Source organism: Betta splendens, chromosome 15 (assembly GCF_900634795.4).
Source record: "Betta splendens chromosome 15, fBetSpl5.4, whole genome shotgun sequence".
NCBI lineage: Eukaryota > Metazoa > Chordata > Actinopteri > Anabantiformes > Osphronemidae > Betta > Betta splendens.
Window position 1 is genome coordinate 14,427,669 of NC_040895.2, and position 19,290 is coordinate 14,446,958.

The 19,290-nt window shown below is 50.6% G+C and overlaps 2 protein-coding genes across 5 annotated transcripts in view; both read right to left on the reverse strand.

Moving 5' to 3' along the window:
* The window catches only part of fmn2a (formin 2a), a 29,124-nt gene extending 17,900 nt beyond the window's left edge, over positions 1–11,224 (reverse strand). The window contains exons 1-6 of the mRNA XM_029127021.3: positions 10,197–11,224; positions 7,282–9,383; positions 5,884–6,029; positions 4,086–4,235; positions 2,753–3,507; positions 2,054–2,195 (exon numbers count right to left, since the gene is read on the reverse strand). Coding sequence (XP_028982854.1) covers positions 2,054–2,195; positions 2,753–3,507; positions 4,086–4,235; positions 5,884–6,029; positions 7,282–9,349 — 3,261 coding nt within the window. The 5' untranslated portion in view covers positions 9,350–9,383; positions 10,197–11,224. The remainder of the gene's footprint in view (positions 1–2,053; positions 2,196–2,752; positions 3,508–4,085; positions 4,236–5,883; positions 6,030–7,281; positions 9,384–10,196) is intronic.
* Positions 11,225–11,509: 285 nt separating this feature from the next.
* Positions 11,510–19,290, reverse strand: part of chrm3a (cholinergic receptor, muscarinic 3a) — a 50,595-nt gene continuing 42,814 nt past the window's right edge. For all 4 annotated transcript variants that reach the window (XM_029127024.3, XM_029127026.3, XM_029127022.3 and 1 more), the window contains one exon: positions 11,510–15,133. In XM_029127024.3, coding sequence (XP_028982857.1) covers positions 13,219–15,120 — 1,902 coding nt within the window. In that variant the 5' untranslated portion in view covers positions 15,121–15,133 and the 3' untranslated portion in view covers positions 11,510–13,218. The remainder of the gene's footprint in view (positions 15,134–19,290) is intronic.

The following is a 19,290-nucleotide window of genomic DNA, read 5'->3' on the forward strand; positions in this document are numbered from 1 at the left end:
AGTTACCTTAGACTGAGTTCAGTAAATTAGTACCTAGCAGAGTCTGGGGAGACTTTACTAGGATCACTTCACTATTTTATTATTCCATAATAAAACACAGCTGGGGCCATAAACCATTATAGTTACTGAAATTATATTTGTCACTAAAATTTACAACAAAAGCTGTTCAGCAGAAGAGGACAACCCAGAAAACTCCCTTTAATACAAGGATTTTCAACAACCCATTAAATCCATGTGTCTGAGCTTTTGTTTTGTTTGAAATTCTTTGAGTCACATCAATTACGATGCCGATCGGCTGATCTATTTATGATTCGGGGGTTACGGGCCAAAATTAAAATCACATACAGCATCGCATGTGAGAAGCAGATCCCCAAGGTGCGACGCGTTCACGCAGTGGAAGCAAAAAGACGAGGCGAAAACGAAGCGAACGCGAGCCATTTGCAGCCGAGAATGAGAATAAATGCAGGAATCTGGGCGGACAGAGACGCTCCCCCTTGAACTTTCCAGCAGGCGGCCGGGTCAACGCTTGACACCATGACAGGGTGATGATGTCAGCGGAGGCATTTACCGCGACGTCAGAGCTGCTCTGGCCACGAGGCCCGGGGTCGCTTTCAGAGGTTGAGTCAGCCTCTACTCATGCTTTTATTTCATTATCATTGACTTCAGTAGCTCCAGCACCACCGGAGCGTGGGGAGACACGCACCACAGCATCGACGCAGCCGCGGCCGAGGGAATTCAGCACATAATTTGTGCCGTCGATCACGACCCGGCGAACGCAGCCGCAGCGCGGACGGGTTCGCGGCGCGGTCACACACACCGATTTAGAGCTGCAGCAACTACAAGATTACATGCAGCGAAAGTCTGCTTCAATAAAGACCCTATCAAAACACAGCACACGGCCCCATCGCGTCTCAGACGAGTCAAACAAATAAATGGTTCGAGAGCTCCTCAAGTGTCAACATGCTTGAAGGAAGCGTGTCTCTCAAGGATTTTCCACTAAAGGGCAAAGTCCCTCAGCTTATCTAGCGTTTCCCATCACGCTTGACTTTTCTCTGGTGGATAAAAGCTGCAAGGTGACTGGTACAAGTGTTCTGCGTTGTGTATTCAGTCAGGTGGCAGCTACACAAACCAAATAACATGGCATTAAAATTGCGACTCGTTTTAAGATACTTCAGTTTCTGTGTGGGATCCTGGGTTACGCTGATTTAGCTCCTACAGCTTGGTTTGCTTTACTGCTCAGGCCTTTTAAAACAACAATACTCAAAGTAGAGGCAAGAAAGTGTTTGAAGGTTGATTAACTGCCCTGAAATGACTTCAGGCCTCCATGATCAGCTTGACTTACTTTGTCGACTACAGCGGAGCTTCCGCCATTTCAGACGTTCATTTCCACTTTTTTGAGACTTTAGATTTAGGTGTTACGTTTCAACTTGAGATTTTCCATAAACTAAGATTTTCCCCCGATGTTCATCTAAGATCTAAGAGGAGAAGTTGCTGGGGGATTCTGCTGGGTCCCCATTAAAGGGGTGAAACCACTTTCCCTGGTGTAATATTATAGAAAAAACGTTCACTGTAGCAGGTTTTAAATGTAGATCATTCAGATTGATGGAGTGAAGTAAAGGGGATTGGGGAGAGAAACAGACTGACTATTAAAGTAAGTCATACAGAAAGCACAATGGGAGGACCACATCATGAAATATCGCTCCCAGGCTTCTCGCCCTTTCGCTTCACCCCCCTTTCTCTCCCCGCTCTTTGCCTCTTAACAGTCATCTCTGTCGTGAGGTTTCCTCACCGCACGCGAGACTTTGGCTCGGTGCCACCGGTCGGTCACGGGAGAGTCGAATGGGAGCCAGAGCTCACACCACATAATAACTGTCTGGCTGTAGCAGTTCCTCCTGTCACTCAAAGCCACTCGCCGAGCGATGGCAAGGAGAGATGGGAGCGAACGGGGGCATCGGAGGAGTGAGAGTGAAGATGAGAAAAGGGTCATAGCTGCAACGCAGGGGACTATAAAGACTTAGTAAATCAGCACAGACAAACAATACTGAGGCTGTACCTGCTTAGCTTTGGACTTGCTGATTGTGTCTGAAATTGGCTTTTTCTTCTCTTTAACTGCACTTTTGGAGAAAAGTTCCACAAATTCTTCAAAGTCCACGGCTGGTTCCTCGATTTTCTCCCACACCAACGAGCCAGTTTGCCTAAACACAGGGGGAAGAAGGTGTAATTTACAGTACAGTGCAAATAAATGAACCTTTATCTGCTCTGTGCATTTGAAGAAAAAAAAAAAGCATAGTGAGCGTTTCTAGAATCCAAGGAGTGTTTTTACAACAAGCGACTGGAAGAACATTATCTAGATCATAGCCTGCTCTTTAAGAGTGGCCGTTTGTCATCCTTCGCAGAGTAGAAATGCATAAGTTCTAGTACACAGTTGTCAAACCCATCAGCCAACAAATTAAGTTTGGGATTGGGTATCAAGTTTCCCACGTGCAAGCAAATTGCCCTTTCCTAGAGTTTTTACTCAACTACAGTTTTCCAGAACTTATTAAAGACTGAAAGAAAGAAACCCTGGTTGAAGCCAATTCACCGCCGACCACAATGCCTGGACTGCATCAACATTCGCATCTCTGCAACCATCGCAGCATGTGGCCGATGTTTATCTTAAGTGGACGAGCTTCCTCTCAGTCCTCTACTGTTCAGAGAATACCTTTGTGCAAATGATCCGTGTCTATCTTCACTTTACACAGTCTATCCTTACTTCTTAGCATGCAGCTGTATGCGTGTCCAGTAGAGCGGCTTCATTGGCTTGGGGGGTTCTATCGCGGCCTTGGCAGGGGCGGCTTCCTGGTTCACCATGGAGAGCATGGGGCCTGGTGGAGGCGGCGGTCCAAAGCCCGGGGGCGGGGGTGGGGGTGGGGGGCCCATTCCGGGCAGAGGGGGCGGCGGGGGAGGGCCCGAACCTGGCAGAGGAGGAGGGGGTGGTGGCGGCGCTCCAAAGCCAAGCAGGGGAGGGGGGGGAGGAGGTGCAAACCCTGGTGGTGGAGGGGGAGGAGGGGGGGGCATTGGTGCACGTGGTCCAAGACCAGGTAAGGGTGGTGGTGGAGGAGGAGGGGGGGGTGGAGGCGCGACAGCCCCTGGTAAGGGTGGTGGAGGCGGGGGCGGGTGAGCTGGAGGGCTGCTGCTCTGTTGCGTCTGCTGGCAGGTGCAGACGAAGCTCCGTGTAGGTTTGCTGGCGGAGGATGAGGATGAGGAGGAGCCTTCCTCCGAGGGCGCCGTCTGGACCCACGCGTCCCGGCTCGTCTTCGCGGCCTCTCCTCCCGCCCGCGGGGCCGTGAGGTGGGCGTCGGCCGGCGCTTCCACACTGTCCGCTCCGCGCGTGGCCACGGAGGCCCGCTGCCCCTGCAGCACCGCGACCCGAACCCGCAGCTCATCGATGGTCCGCTCCAGCTGTGGGACCAGGCCGCTCTCATCCTCCAAGGACGACGGACCGGACTTCAACGTGCTGGATTCTGTCTGTCGGAAACCCAACAAGAAAAACCCCTCTTTATGTATGACCAGCAGATACTCAATCCTACTTTGTGCTGAAACGGTTGTTAAATGTTGAATAAATTACACTTTATAAATAGTAACTACATTAAAACACTGCAGAAGCTCAGCGACTGAGTTATGAGCTCGAGGAGGTCAATGAAGTCGAGTGCGTCCAGACTCCATCAGACCTGTGGCTCCAGACTGGTTTAGAGGGGATGAGGGGATACCAGGAGATTCGACCCCAGAGACAGTGAGTCTCGCTGGGCCTCACAAAGGGAGGGTTTGTGTCTGCTGCTACACATTTCCCAGTTGTGGTCTCTTTGAGGTCCACTACAACGCGTCTTTAAGGACAAGCCTGACCTCTGGTGGACGACAGGGCATTTGCAGCTTCTCGAGGATCCCGGTCGGCGGTTTCCACCGGGCTTGAGAGCAGTGCACGAATATTCTGCCGCCTTTATTTCACAGCATTTGAAAATTGCACTGACGTGAATCAAAGCCAAGTCTGAGTGCAGAGAAAACTGGACGCATGCTGTGAAAAGAGATGCAGAGACGACTCGACCAACCTGAGAGTTCGCCCCCTGCGTCTTGGTTGTTGAGTGATTCAAAGGGGGTTTCAGGCTGTGTCTCCTGCCTGCGGACCGCCCCCCGTAGAGCTCCCACAGATGAGACGAGACGGGCAGGCCCACCGACGCCCACGTGTACAGCTGCTCCTCCTGAGCAGAACAGAACAGAACAGAACAGAAGCTACCAGCCGCACGGTGCACGCACAATTACGCCATCCTGCTCATTTACACAAACCACAGCCCTGCAGTTCCCAATATTAATTGACCCATATTGATCGCACTAACTGCCACCTTGATAGCAAAAACACACATTGAAGGAACAACATGTACACACACACACACACACACACACACACACACACACAGACACACACACACACACACACAGACAGACAGACACACAGACACACACACACACACACACACACACACACACACACACACACACACACACACACACACACACACGGCAAAGTGTGAGACATTGACGCCTTTCATTCTAGTTTCCTGCTTTTAAATGGAATAAGCTTATACTTTTGATACCAAATACTTTGGCTTGATGAAGATGAATACTTCATTTCATGCTGCAGGCGTAAAAGAAACAGAACAATCATAGTAAACTATGCTGTTCAGGTGTTTGACGTGTAGAAGAAAAGAGATGAAAGAAAGTCTGATTCATGTCCAACTGGATCCAATGATAAAAAAAAATTAAAAGAGGCTTAAGTGAAACTGTTTTGAAGAATTAAAGAGACTGTGATGATTCGTTGTAAAATGGAGATCAGCTGCGAGATAAAAAGCAATAACAAGGATGTTTGTTGCCTCAGTGGCTGCAGCAAAAGGGTTATTTTTGGTTGCGCTGAACAATGCAGGGCTTCAGGCCCAGTCAGGGGAAGAAAACGCGGGTCGGGGTCACAGCCGCAGAAGCCGTCCAATCCTCAAATGGTGATCTTTTTGCTGGGGAAGAGCAGCTTTAGCCCGGGGCACGTGGAGCCGTTACGTAACGCTGTCAGCAGATGGTCCGCGCGAGCGCACGTCACCGAGCGCGAGGAGAGGCCGCGGCACGCAAAGGGCGCCGCTCTGCACTCACGCGAGCGCGCCGGCGTCTTCAGCCGCGCGACCGGCGGCGCCGGAGGACGTGCACGAGCGCAGGATCCTCCGTCTGCATGCAGGAGTTATGCAGGAAATCCTCTGAGTCGCTCGTGTTCAGCTGCTGTATGGATGCTGTAGGCGCACATGAGCACGTGCGTCCGAGGGGGCGGGGCCTCGTGCAGATCAACACTAATCCGTTCACCATCTTTGGTGTTTAGCAAAAAAACAAGAGCTGCAGAGACTCTGATTCGACCTGAATACAGCCGTTACCGTGAAGATGTACTGAATAGGGTCAACCTGCTGGATCCTGTAGTCATGACCACATTCTGAGCCAAGCGTCAACGTGCTCACTTTCAGTCACAATAATCACAAAACAAATGGGATTGCGACACACACACAATCCGGTTGGAGCAAAACCCATTGCAAACTAATGAGAATTAAGACATGTAACTTTCATGCGCTGCTGCTCTTCACATAATGAAGTGTCTCTGGGATGAATCACAGTAGAGCAGCGGTAAATATAGAAACGCAGATTAGACGGCTTTGCATAACCCTCCATGTTCATAAACGGAGGGTCGCCGCATTGTTTGGGCACGTCATCAGATTAGCACACGCTCCCTCACGCACACAGCCGCTGAATCTGTGCCTGCGCGGTGACTGCTTCTCATTCATTCACGCGCTGCACCCCTGAGGCCGAGCCGATGCTTACGCTGAACAGGACGCCGCCGTGGCCTCGCAGCTCGCTGAAGGGCTGCAGCAGACCCCGGGTCAGCAGGCGGTCGCACAGGGCCTTCGCCTCCTCCTCGCTCGGCCCGTCCCCTCCAGGCAGCGACACCCTGTCCAGCAGCGCGCGACCTACAAACGGGAGGAAAGAAAATCCGAGGATAAAACGGGCCCGGACGATACAGAAGCTCCGAAATAAGACCCAATAATTCTTATTTTTGTACTAACTATTGTTAGAGCTGTGATGTCCCAGTTTCAAACGTGATAATTAAACACCTACAAATGTAAACTCCGATCACTGTTCACACCATTTCCATGTGGGTGAGGAGAGTTGGTGTTAACCGTGCAGCAGGTTTAAAAATATTTAGAATATAGTTTAATGCAGTAAAGATAGAACATTCATTCTCAGAGCCAGAATTAATCGTTAAAAATGAGCCACTTACACTATATGTAGTTATTAAACCAGGCTCATGTAGCTCACAATTAATTAACGAGCTCATGCTTTGCTGCACGGCTTCCTTTAAAAGCAGAATATATTATAAAGGCCTGTGTGAAATCGTGAAATCGTGTCTCAAAGCCTGAGTTGTCGCTGTGCTGAGCTCCTCTCTCTCCTCGAGGGTAGTTGTGACCTGGAAAACTGGTTGAAGTGATCAGTGTCACATGCAGCTCTGAATTAGTGAGCGACTGCCTGGTGAAATAAGAAAAGCAGGACAGCACATGTCTGACTGGCCAGACACCAGGGATGGTGGTGGTGTGTGTGTGTGTGTGTGTAAGTTGGGGGGGGGTCTGACTGCACCTTTACATTTAGGCTATAGTACATTCATCTGACACAACGCAAATGCATTTTACATCATGACTCATTCTTGTCACACGGATAAACTGTCACTTGGGTTCAGCGTCCACAGGAGCGTGTGTGTGTGTGTGTGTGTGTGTGTGTGCGTGTGTTTTCGAGGCCATGCCGGTTGAATCAGAGGACGGTGGGAGGCGTCGTGTCGCTGATTTATGGGCACGGGCGCAGACAGTGGAGAGCAGCTGAGCTCATGAACGGCGGCGGAACACGGGACGCGACAGTGAAGCATTGTTTTGAGTGAAGTGTGCGTTTGTTCCAGAGCATCGCGTCATCACGCTTTTCATGCACACACCTGTAGTTGGCTACTGGAATCACCTTCAGTCAGTTCTGATCCACAACACTGAGCCAGTCACGCAACGCATACACAAACGGAACCTGTGAGTACGTATTCACAGTAAAACACAGTCATGATGTCTGTGGAGTTGTGATGATCTCAAAACTGAACCTCCTTCTTGTCATTTCATGGACAGAAGAGTGAAAGCAGCTCCACAACCAGAGGCTGCGCTTCAGCCGCGTGCTTTCCGTGCGACTCACCTGAGAACACGTCCAGGTCGGCGGCCGCGGCGCCGCAGGCCCGGCGTCCGTGCGGCGCCCGCCTGGAGCCCAGGGTCCAGTACGGCCCCGCCGCGTGACCCGCCAGCGGAGCCTCCCGCTCCAGGAGCCCGGCCCGGTCCCCGCCCCCCAGGACGTCCAGCTCTGGGGGCCATTCTGACGACGGACCGGAGGTTCCGGCGATGGAGCAGGACCTCTGCTTTCGCACCCTGAACCCGCGGGCTGCGCCGCACTCGGCAGCGGCGGCGCCGCCGGTTTTCCTCGGCACGTGGGGGCTGGTCAGGGGCGATCCGATGGGAGAGGTGAGCTGCCTCGTGGTGGTTTTGACATAGGACGGGTGGACCGGGGGGTAGAGCTTGACGGTGGAGGAGCTGGAGGACTTCCTCCTGGGCTCACAGCCCGCGGGGGCGTCTGCGCTCAGGAGGCTGCCGCACATGCTGCTTTTCCTCCTCTTCAGCGACAGGAAGTCCCACCTCCCCGTCTCCTTCTCCTCCTCCCTCTCCAGCGACAGGTCCGTGCTGCTCGCGCTCTTCTGGACCCCCAGCGGCGCCGGCGTCGCGGCCTCCACGCGGACGCTGGGCACGCGCATGCTGCTGCCGTGAGGCGGCAGGTCCGCCTGGGCCCGGACCGGGAGCCACACGGAGCCGTCGGCGTCGTCCAGCGGCTCCTCGGCGCTCTCGTAGGACGGGGTGGTGGCCGTGGTGTCGGCGAAGCTGTAGGTGCTGTTGGTTTTGGGGAAGACGCTGCCGCTGCTGGTCTCTGTGTCCGGGGCTGAGGTCGGGGACTCGGAGTCCGATGAATTGGAGGACTGAGGCACGTCACGGCTGTCGTCCTCTAACCTCCTACCAGCGTTTAGCTCGTTAGCGTCGCTGACGGGGAGAACAAGCACGTCGGCGCTCGGACCGAAGGAGCGGGGAGCCGCTACCTTCTCGGGGGCCAGCCGTCCGTCGCTGGACTCACACTGGTCCCTCATGGCCTGCTGGATGTCAGACAGCAGGTCCTCGGCGTCCGCCGTTGCCGAGTGAAAGCTGTAGAGGTCAGCGTCCGAGCCCGAGCTCGTCCTCCGCCCCGTCTCGTCCGCCAGAGACGCTCGGCTGAGGTCTCCGTCGATGCCCACGTCAGCTGACAGGCCGGTCCGAGCCGCGGCCTGGAGCTGCGCTGGGCCGGGGCGCGAGGGCCTCCCATCCTCCAGCACGTCGCCCTTAGACGAGCGCTTAGCCTTGGTTAAACCCTTCCGGATCCTCATTCCAGAAAAGACAGACCCCTTCGACTCCGACTTGGACTTCTTCTTGCCGCCGTGCTCTCCTCCTCCTCCTCTACTGATCTTATTGGGAGCCTTTTTGGCCTTTTTGTCCACTTCCCTCTCATCAGCGTCACCGTCACAGGAAGCGTCGCCCGCTGCTGCTCCTCCTCCTCCTCTCTTCTGCCTGGTCTCCTGGTTCCCCATACTCCTGAGCAGGCGGACCCCCTTGGCTAACAGGCCCTGATGCTGGGGCGGAGGCTGCTCATTATTGGCTTCCTCCTGGGCCGCTGCTGATGCTGCTCCAGTGCTGGTCTGAGCCCCTTCAGAGCCGCCTAATCCCCGCTGTCTCTCCACCACAGTTGAAAGCAGCTGTGGGGATGATGCTGCCTCCCCCAGCGCCACTGATGCTGATGATGAGAGGAGGAGGAGACTGGCACTGACAGCCACGGGCTCAGTACCGCTCGCTCCTCGCTCGCCCCCTCTCCCTCTCTGATCCTTCCTCTCTTTTTGCCCCTCCTCTCCATCCCCATCTGTCTTGCATAACGGGCTGCTGGTGGAGCGAGCGAGGCGCCGGCGCTCCAGAGTGCGCTGCCCCGGTTCATTTTCGGCGGGAGGGAGAAGAAAGAGCTTCGGATTCAGCTGCTGATGCTCCAGAATGCATTGCTGCTGCTGTTGATTCAGGAGCGAGTACTGCTGCCTGCGGAGGAGGTTGGTGACGCTGCTCTTCCTCCTGCCTTTGAAAGTCGTGGTGAAGAAACTTTCTTTCAGCAGAGGCACCTGGGTCTCCACCGTTTTAATGGTCTGCATCCTCACCAGCTCAGCCTCATCTGGAGCAGACAGGCTGAAGAGGAAAAGCAACTCAGCATCACCTTCATTCATCTAATGTTTGTCATGTGCAGAAATGAGGAAAGGGGAAGTGGGTAGTAAAGTTACTGAATGAGGAAAAAATTTTAGCGTGAAATGTGAAAATTCTCTCCTTTCTCTAAATAATCTGATAAAAATCTCATGGTTGTATTGATCATAAACAATACTAATAATTAACATTATTAATGAGCCATGATGCCAACAGCTATTTAGACATGCATTAAAATGAGAAATAGTAACAAAAGATGATGAAATGCCAAATATGGAGCAGTTAACAGTTTCAAGTATAAAACAAACACAGTTCATGGTCTGCATTGAAACAAAAGAAACTGTTTTGCTCAGCTCATTGCAGCTTTGCAGCAGTTCATTTATAAATCATTTGATGCCTGATCAGAAATCAGCACAAATGAAACAACAGTAGAAGTTTTGTTTGTACATTAAGCTTACTGTAAGATAGAAACATGTTTAGTGGTGTGTGTGTGTGTGTGTGTGTGTGTGCCTTCACTGATCCAGGATGATGCAAGTCAGTTCTCACACCAGATGTAAAGATTCTTATTTTTCCTCCCTCACTTTTTAGACAAACAAAGTTCAAACTAGTTTCTCACAGCTTCCTGACACGATGATCTCAAAGAAAACAAACATAAATTAAATATATAGTTCCAATAAACCTGTTGTGTGCTCCTTTAAATACAGCAAATAATGAACTTTAATCAACTTCTTGCACATTTAGACAAATCATGAGTTAGTAAATACAGCCTTTTAAATTAAAGAAGAACCAACATGTACTTGCCTGACTGGTTGTTTCTCCTCAGTGGACCAGCACTTTGTGAAGAAAACAACACAAATGGAGGTCTGTCTTGGTCTAGGAGCCACTCCTCAGCCATGGGTCACATGAAGTTGGTATTTTCTTTATCACATGTCTGCTCTCCTTGGCCATCTCCCATTAGCACTGTCTGAGACTCCCCTCGCTAACTTCATCAGCCTTCATCACGGGAGCAAACAGAGCTGTGCAACAGTCAAACAACAGTCTTCTTTATTCGGTTCCTTGATTAAATCAGATCCTCTGTGCTAATGATGCCGTGCCAGACAACTATGCAAGATCATATTGGGTCGATAGACAAAATATTACAATGGAATATCAACTCAATCAGTAATTTCCACTTTTGGTTTGGTGTGTGTGCCCTGGAGCCACCTTTCGGTCCATCCCTCTAATCAGGAAATGAGAGTCAGCTGTGTCCTCCCAGCAAAAGCTGCTGTGAGACGTCAGAGAAGTCATGGTATGGTTCAAATGACTGCACCTTCATAGAAATGTAGTTTCTCACACCTGGAAGATAGAATCAAGAGTAAGAACAAATGTCGTAATAGCTGTACTGAATCCTTTTCATTAATAAAAGCCATCAATGTGAATAATGGATATTTACACCTAATAGACCCACTGGTGTCAACATGTTATTGTAGCAGTTATAAACTACTGCTTTATCATAGAGAAGCGTTATTGGTGAACAATGTAAAGTCAAATGATAGAAAACCAGTCCTTACTACTTGGTTTAGATTATAATTCTGACTAGGTTTGGTTTGAAGGGTGGTAAGGGTTTGAAGATTCTCAAAGCCATGGGATGCGTCAAGAAACGTTTTCTAATAAAGGATTTGCTGATAAAATTATTGATAAAAGCATGTACGTTCATAAATATGAATTGATTGAAGATATTGCCTTTTAGACAGTGTTTGAGTGACAGGAAGTTCATTTCCACGCTGTATATCAGCCCAGTGTGCTGCTGAGATAATAAGGTCATATTTATCAAAAAAGGCTGCTGGTTTATTAAGTCTATTATTAAGACTAATAGGTTGGACACTGTTTGTTGGTTAAGTTTCTTATAGTGTTTCACACTTCTACTAGCATCTACTAGTGATAAACTGTAGAATAAATAAAAACAATGACTTACAAAAATGCTAAATGTACCAACATTTGTTTGTTTTTTTCAGTACAAATATTCAAAAGTGACATTTACCAGGTAAATACAGATTATATTCATCATACACAAAAACAGGCACATAAATAAGAAGAACATTCTCATACATGTTGAAGCTTTAAAACAATTGATATCTGACAGATCGTTGTTGTTTGTTTATTAAAGTAAAATATGAATATGGTCAGCATACCTGAAATGTAACAAAATGTTGGTGCTCACCATTTTGGTGGTTTACATTTCCACTAAGTACAAAACTGTAATATTTTGTTGAAGCACATTGTGTTGAAACAGAAAAAGAAAAAGAAAACAACTTTACATACAGCACAAACTTCATTCTGTTATTTATGACCATTGCATCCAACATTATAGTCTACTCATGTTTGAATTTGCATTTTGTCACAGTACAGTACATTGTGTCCTTTTCCTTCAATGTGTTTTACACAATATTCATATTAATCATGGGTGTCACAACAATGTAAAAAAAACAACAACTTAAAATAAGAATAACATAATGTGCATTACAGACTCAAAATGTGCCGCCGGTGTCTCCAGTGGTGTTTTCATCCACGTGCTATAGAAAAACCTGATGCAAGGTGGACTCAGGCAGGTGTCAGATCAATTCACAACGCTACGCCAAGACTTGAAATAGAAACAACTTCACTGGAATCATAAGACATTATATGACATTATAATGTCAGGGGTTGTGGCCTGTAAATTCCAAGGAGAATTTCAGATTAAGGTAATCATGATTGCCACACATGTCTGATAGAGCCTGTCACTCTGTCTTCATACAGTGTAATGGCAGAATGGTTTAGTCAGATCAAACCCTGGACCACAGGTCTTTCTCCGGCCACTAGAGGCCGCTGTTGCTCTGCTGTGTCACAGATGACGGGCCTCCTGCAAAAAGCTGCTTTAACTTCCGTTTGTAGAAATGTTATTCAAAACAAGCAGTTTTATAAATGAGCATGTGCAATGAGTCAGTGTGTCATATTCAGAACTATCCAAATGTACACAAACAATATTTTCATTACCGTGAACAAAAAAAAACGCAAGTACATAAAATCACAAGCAATGTACTTATTGTCTCCACCATTAAAAACCACAACAATCACATTGAACACGACAGCAGCTCACTGACCGTGGCGCCACACGTAATATTCACAACTCAGTTCATCAGGAGGAATCATGGGACTCGTTTTTCAGACTGGCTCAAAATCTCAGGAATATCTAGAAAACCGAGGATGAATATCACAAAATAACAGATCTCTGTCGACTGAGGGCGCTCCGTCAGACGCAGGAAAGCTAGAACCATATAAAGGCAATGTACAGAAGGTCCAATAAAAACGCATGCCAGCGAGGAGGGTGGCGGCTGCAACCGGGACGACGCAGAAGCCAGTGATCACAAAACACGTCTCGTCTCGGCTTTCAGTTACATTTTACAGGTACGTCCTTTGGTTTGCGAATGCAGAACCACTCTGTACATTACAGATGAGCAATATACAGAAATGTAAATCCCACACCTCCGTTCCCCCCGAGTCAATTGCACTTCAGTAATTCTCGCGCGCTGCGTTTTTAAAGCCCTTATCTACTGTTTGTTTCGCTCGCTCTTCACGCAGCCGCGGCCGCGCGACGCGGTGACGGGTTCTTCGGGGACGGGGGGGAAAGGCGCGCCTTTCCTGAATGAATGCACTGACACAAACGCACACCTGAAGACCACCACACACGGTACGATGGCTGTTCGACACCGGCCTCCAGGCAACGAAACGCCACGGAAACACCCGCCGTGCTCCTTCCGCCCTCTCCCCTGATGGATTTTCCGAGCGCACCCGAGCGTGCGGTCCTTTACGTGGACTCTCTGGGAACCCTCCTGTGGAAGACCACGGACTGCTTCTGCTCGAACTGCTGCTTCCGCCGCGTCCTCTGGTCCCAGCGGCACAGCAGGATCATCTTGAAGGTGGTGCGGAAGGTCTTGTTGCACAGGGCGTAGCACATGGGGTTGACGGTGCTGTTGACGTAGCACAGCCAGTAGCCCACGGCCCACAGCGTCTCCGGGATGCAGCCCTTGCAGAAGGCGTTGATCAGCACCATGATGTTGTACGGCGTCCACGTGATGATGAACGCGAACAGGATGGCGCTGAGCGTCTGCGCCGCCTTCTTCTCCTTCACCAGCGACATGCGCTTCCTCTTGGTGATCTGAGTCCGGGCGCGGGCGGCGAAGCGCTTCGCCAGCGCCGCCTCCTTGAAGGAGAGCGGGGCGGAGGGGGACTTGGTGGACGCGGCGGCGGCGGCGCCGGCCCCGTCCGGGCCCGGGTTGCAGCTGGTCTGGATGGCGGGCATGGACTGGATCTTGCGCGAGCAGAAGTGTTGGTGGAAGCTCCTGTCGGAGCCGTCGGCGGCGGCGGCGGCGGCGGCCGCGTCGCTGGCGACCGCGGAGACGCCGTCGCGGTTGAACTCCGCCGCCCGGAGGGGGTCCTCCTCGGAGGCGGCATCCAAGTCCTCGCAGGATGTGAGCTGGGAGTTGACGGCAGCCTTAATGCCCGGCAGGCTGAGGACGATGGAGAAGATCGCGTGACTCTGGGACAGCATCTCTCTGCCGCCGCAGTCCTCGTCCTCCGAGGACCCGGACTGGTCCAGGGAAACCGCAGCGTCGTTGTTGTTCCAGCTGTCGCTGCTGCTCTGGTCCGGGTCCTTCTCGCCGTGCCGCACGCTGCCGGGTCTCCAGGAGCGCACGCCCGGCCAGCAGTGCAAGCGTCCCACCAGCTCCTGGCACGCGCTCTTCCTCCGGGACAGCCTGCTCAGCTCGTAGCTGCCGCAGCTCCTGGCGCTGCCCGTCTGGTGCACGAAGCGGGACCTCTCGCTCGCGCCGCTGCCCCCCCGCCCTCCCATCGCGCCGCGGCACTCGGAACCCTGCAGCCCGGCCAGCTCTTTGGAGCGGTTCTGCGTCTCTTTGTAAATGCGCCAGTAGAGCACGCTCATGATGGTGACAGGCAGGTAGAACGCTGCCATGGCTGTGCAGAAAGTGATCGTGGGCTCCGAGAGGAACTGGATGTAGCACTGGTTGGAGGGCACGGTCCTTTTACCCTCAAAGTACTGCCACAGCAGGATGGCCGGCGCCCACAGCACGAGAGACACGAACCAGGCCAGGCTGATCATGATCCCAGCTCGCTTCGTGGTCCGTTTGGCTCGGTAGGTCAAAGGCCGGGTGATGGAGAAGTAGCGGTCGAAGCTGATGACCAGCAGGTTCATGACCGAGGCGTTGCTGGCCACGTAGTCTATAGCCAGCCACATGTCGCAGGCCCAGTTCCCCATGGCCCAGTAGCCCATCACCAGATAGGTGGTGTACAGGTTCATGGAAATGACCCCTATGATGAGGTCAGCCACAGCCAAGCTCAACAGGAAGTAGTTATTCACCGTCTTCAGCTGGCGGTTAACCTTAAACGACACCACCACCAGGATGTTGCCAATGATAGTGACTAATGACAGCGTGCCTGTCACAAAGACGATGAGGACGACGTGCCACACGTGGTGGCCGCCGAGCGGGTCCAGGGCCGTCGACTCATTCCTCGCCGGAGTGAAGTTCAGGAGTGGGCCGGTGGGAGAGGAATTGGTGTCCTGGGCGCTCCGGTGAAAACCTCCAGTTCCTTGGTGAAGCGCGTTGGATTGTGGGTAGATTCCAGCCACCGTGGTCAATGCGTTGGCAGTCAGGAAGAGTCCAGGGTCTGTGCTGTTGGAGCTCATTGTCATGTCCTGGCATATTCTGAGGTGAGAGACAGCAAGAGAAGAGGAATGGATGGAGGTGGAGAGAGGGAAACGGGACATGAGTAGCTGTTCCTGTAAATGTCCACTAGGTGCCGCTATAAACCAATTCTACAAAGCCGACTGATTCTGATTGAGTCTAATTCGTCTTTTCTCCCAAACACTCACTCTTAACTCCATGCTGTATGCACGCGATCCGTATTGAATCACACCTTGACACTGGAATCAACGTGGCTCGACAGACAACCCCTTCGCTCACAGAGAATGATTGCAATCAAGGCCGGATTCTTATGACACCCAGCAAATTGCAAAGACGTTTTCCACTTTTCCCGCATGGCCTCGTTTGAAAAGGCGGCCGTGCGGTGGATGTCACTTTGCAAACGATGCAGGCCTTGGCCAGGGACCCCCCCCCTCCCCCTCAGCTCAGGTGGTGCTGATTCAAAACGCTGCTCTGGTGTCTCCTGTCAGTTCTGGTGTCAGTCTGCCACTAAAACACAAGACACAGACTGGAGCAGGCTAATAGCTCTCACACGCTAATGACAGATCTGAAATACGAACACGACGGCATCAGCAGGAAAACAGCAGCTACCTGTTTGTGTTGTGACACTGACGACTTCATCGGCTGCAGTCAGTGTAAAGTAACGCTAATAATGTGTAGACGAGGGCTAATCCAGCCCTGTGGGTTTGGTTCAACGCGTTATAGGAGATCGTTGAGAAGAAACGGTGAAACTGGGAGATAATCAGCACAAATGAGAATGAAGCCATGTTTTACTTCACTATGCAAATGCAAACAATACACAAAATACCTCAATGTTCAGGTCAAAACAGTTCATAAAAGGTGTAAAAAGTGAGTGAACTTAACAAGGGAACTGATGATAATGATGATAGTATTTATTTTAACGCCACTCGCTCACTGGAATATTCTGGCACCACCGCGACGGGTCCGACCGCTATTTCATCCCACTGAGAAAAGGCGTTGGACGCGGACTGCTGCACCTGGGCTTTGACATAATCTCAGACCCCCCACGGAGCCGGTGAGAAAAGTCAACAGCGGCCATTTCTGAGACCGCGCATGCACCGCTGCTGCTGCTGCTGCTGCTGCTGATGATGATGATGGCTGCAGCCGTGCGAGCGCCAGCGTGTTCTCACATTTTACACATGAAGATGCACAGTGGATTCACGCTTTACATCAACGCATGACATGCAAACAAACAAACAGACAAAAAAAGCACGAAGCGCAGCAAACGGCAACACATAAAGAAAAACAATTAACATAAAGAACACTTATGATAAACAAATACCTTTAAAGCCTTTGAGGAAATATTTGTTATGCTTTTTCCTTTCACAAAGAATATTCTATATATATTTGTATTTGTATTTGAGTCCGCACCGTGTTACTGATGAGTGTTAAACATCTCTTAATTGGCTTCCAAGGGTAAAATGTGTCTATGTGAAGATAAGGGCTTAAACTGTTCCAATCAGTCTTCAATCTGTTACCTTGGCTCGCTGTAAACACAGACTGGAAAATGAAACTAGAAAAACAAACCGCTTCAGCATAAAATGCTAAAATGGTCAAATGAAAACATAGCGCTCATTGTTCCCGTCTGGAGAATCCAGTCACGGGAGCCTCAAAGGGGCAAGAACCACGTCAGAGAGCCTGGACCCAGTTTAAGAGCAAGATTCACAGGACAAATGGAATACGCAGCATGTAAATGATCATGTTCCACAGCGATTCGAGAGCAGAAGTCCATAGACGCCGCCCATTAAAACCATGCTGTCGGCTCAGACTGCAATAGTGACCTGCCACAAATTTACTGCTGCCGCTTGTTTCGTCTCCAAATTGCACTGATCGAGCTCCGGCGGCAGACGACGGAACCCCCTCCCACCACCAGAGCGCTGCCCGACGCTCTGGCAAGCAGCTGTCATACAGCGTCTCTGTCACGAGCCGTGCGATGGTTCCAGGCAAAGCCAGCGAAGGATCGATGCTCGTTGGCCGTCGCCACACAAATTGCACCCTGACATTTCGAAGCGCTGGTCGCAGCAGCGTCGAGCGGCTCTGATCCGAGCTGGGCCCGAGGATCCATCTCCACGATTGGACGCCACCATTTCAGGCTTCTATTCCCACTAAGTAATCTGGTGGCGCCGCGCTACGGCCGGGTGACACCCAGCAAAGATAATTCATGGTGACACGTACTTTTTAATAAAGGTTAAAGCTGCTGTAATTTGAATCCTGGTGGACGACCCCCTGGAGAGTCAGAGTTACTGCACCACACGTCAGCTGCTCCGATGCTGCTCGAATGTCATAGAAGCATTATTACATATTATTTACATAGATATGCAGTTAAAATGTGCCCTATCATTGCTATTATAGATATACAGTATACCCTCATGGGGTGTGCACTACTGAAATCAAACATCTAGAGGAGAGTGATGGTGTGAGCAGTTTAGAATAATGAGAATTTGTGACAAACATGAACAATTTTAGCAGAAAAAGGCTCCAACCGAACAAAACAGGAGCAGATTCAACAGGCTGAGAAAAACTAATTAAGACTTGGCGCTAGATTGCACAGACAGGCGTTCATCAGTCAACTTTGTGATTGCTCCTCCTCGCTGGGGGGGGGTATTTTCTGGTTTAGCAGGTATTTCAGCGGTGACACGAGGACCGTGTGTTAAAACGCTCCTGTTTCATCTCAGGAAGATGTGTGAGTGAAAACAATCCACTAAAGCACGCCGGCGTCTGTTCTTCCTCACGGCAGACGGACACTGTGCTGCTTTATCAGCCTCAGGCCGTCGCTGATCCACGGCCCAGAGTCTGGAAGGTGTCGGTCAGGGTGGAGGGAAATCAGGCGAGTTGCGCCAGAGGAGGCATCGATCTCCACCCGTTGAGCGACGCAAGCGGACCCGCTTCGACCCAGAGGTTTAACATCTGTAAGCGCTGCAGCGACAGATGATCTGAGGAGTGGACGGAGATGCACTCAGAGTGCGCTCCGACTGGAGGAATAATGGTGCAACGGCTCCGAGCTACAGGCATAAAAGTGATGTGTGAAAGATTAGCACTTTGAGAAGTTTCTGAACTGTGTGGGAAAAATTCACACATCCTCCGGTTCGACGAGCGTGAGATAATAGTAAGTGCAGTCTGCTGCTCCGGCCCAAAGCACCTCAGACATGTGCTCCACTGAAACATCACAGTCACCTTTGTAGACCTTTCATGATATTTACTTCAAAGACATTAAGCAAAAGGCGATGAAAGTGATGACGATGAAACAATCTGAGAAGCTTAATTTGATACAGGCAGCGATGACCAATGCTGATAAACACAGGATGGTTTTAAAACATGTTTTGATCTATATTTGCATCCACAGATGGAAGAAAAAGTGATATGAAACATAATTTTTTCATGAACACAACAGACAAAGGGTTTCAAGTGGCCGCGTCCTTCATATAAGAAAGGGATGTTGTAGTAGCACAGGGTGAGTTAAATCGATCTCCAGCTGGTGACGATGGGGTCGGTGCCAGAAGATGGTGAGAAGCTGCACGACAGCCATCTGTCAGGTGACGAGAACGAGCGTCCGGCGCCTCGTCGGCATCTCCCAGCGACGCTCCAACGCGACCCCCGACGCTCAAGAGGATGCGCCGGCGACAGGAGCAGACGGAGGACGGGCTGGGAAGCGGGACGCGGCGCAGGGGCACCCGAGGAGCACGAAGGTAAAAGCCACGGAGCTTATTTCAAGAGCAATCTCCTTTAATGGCTTGTAATCCGCGCCTCTGCCACCAGTTTAATTTGTTTTTACTAGTTTACAGATCCCTTGGGAGAAGCTCTTAACACACGGCCGAAGGTGCAAAGTGGGATCAGTGTCATGGGAACAGGACGTTCAAGACCAGACCTGATGCCTCTGCTGCTGCAGGGCCATATTTACGCAGGCGAGAGCTCCTTATGTACAGTATCACATCATAAGGAGGAGACTTCTGCCCTCCCACTGTGACTCGCTTTGTAATTCACTGAAATATTTAACGCTACTGTTGTAAGATTTTCATAAATCTTTCAGCTGCTGCGCTTTTAGAAAAGTTCAAGGAAATTTTGCAGATAAAAAGGCAGAAGGACCACCTGCAGAAAGTTGGTTTGAGATAAATTATTCAGCCATTGTGTGACCTTTACAA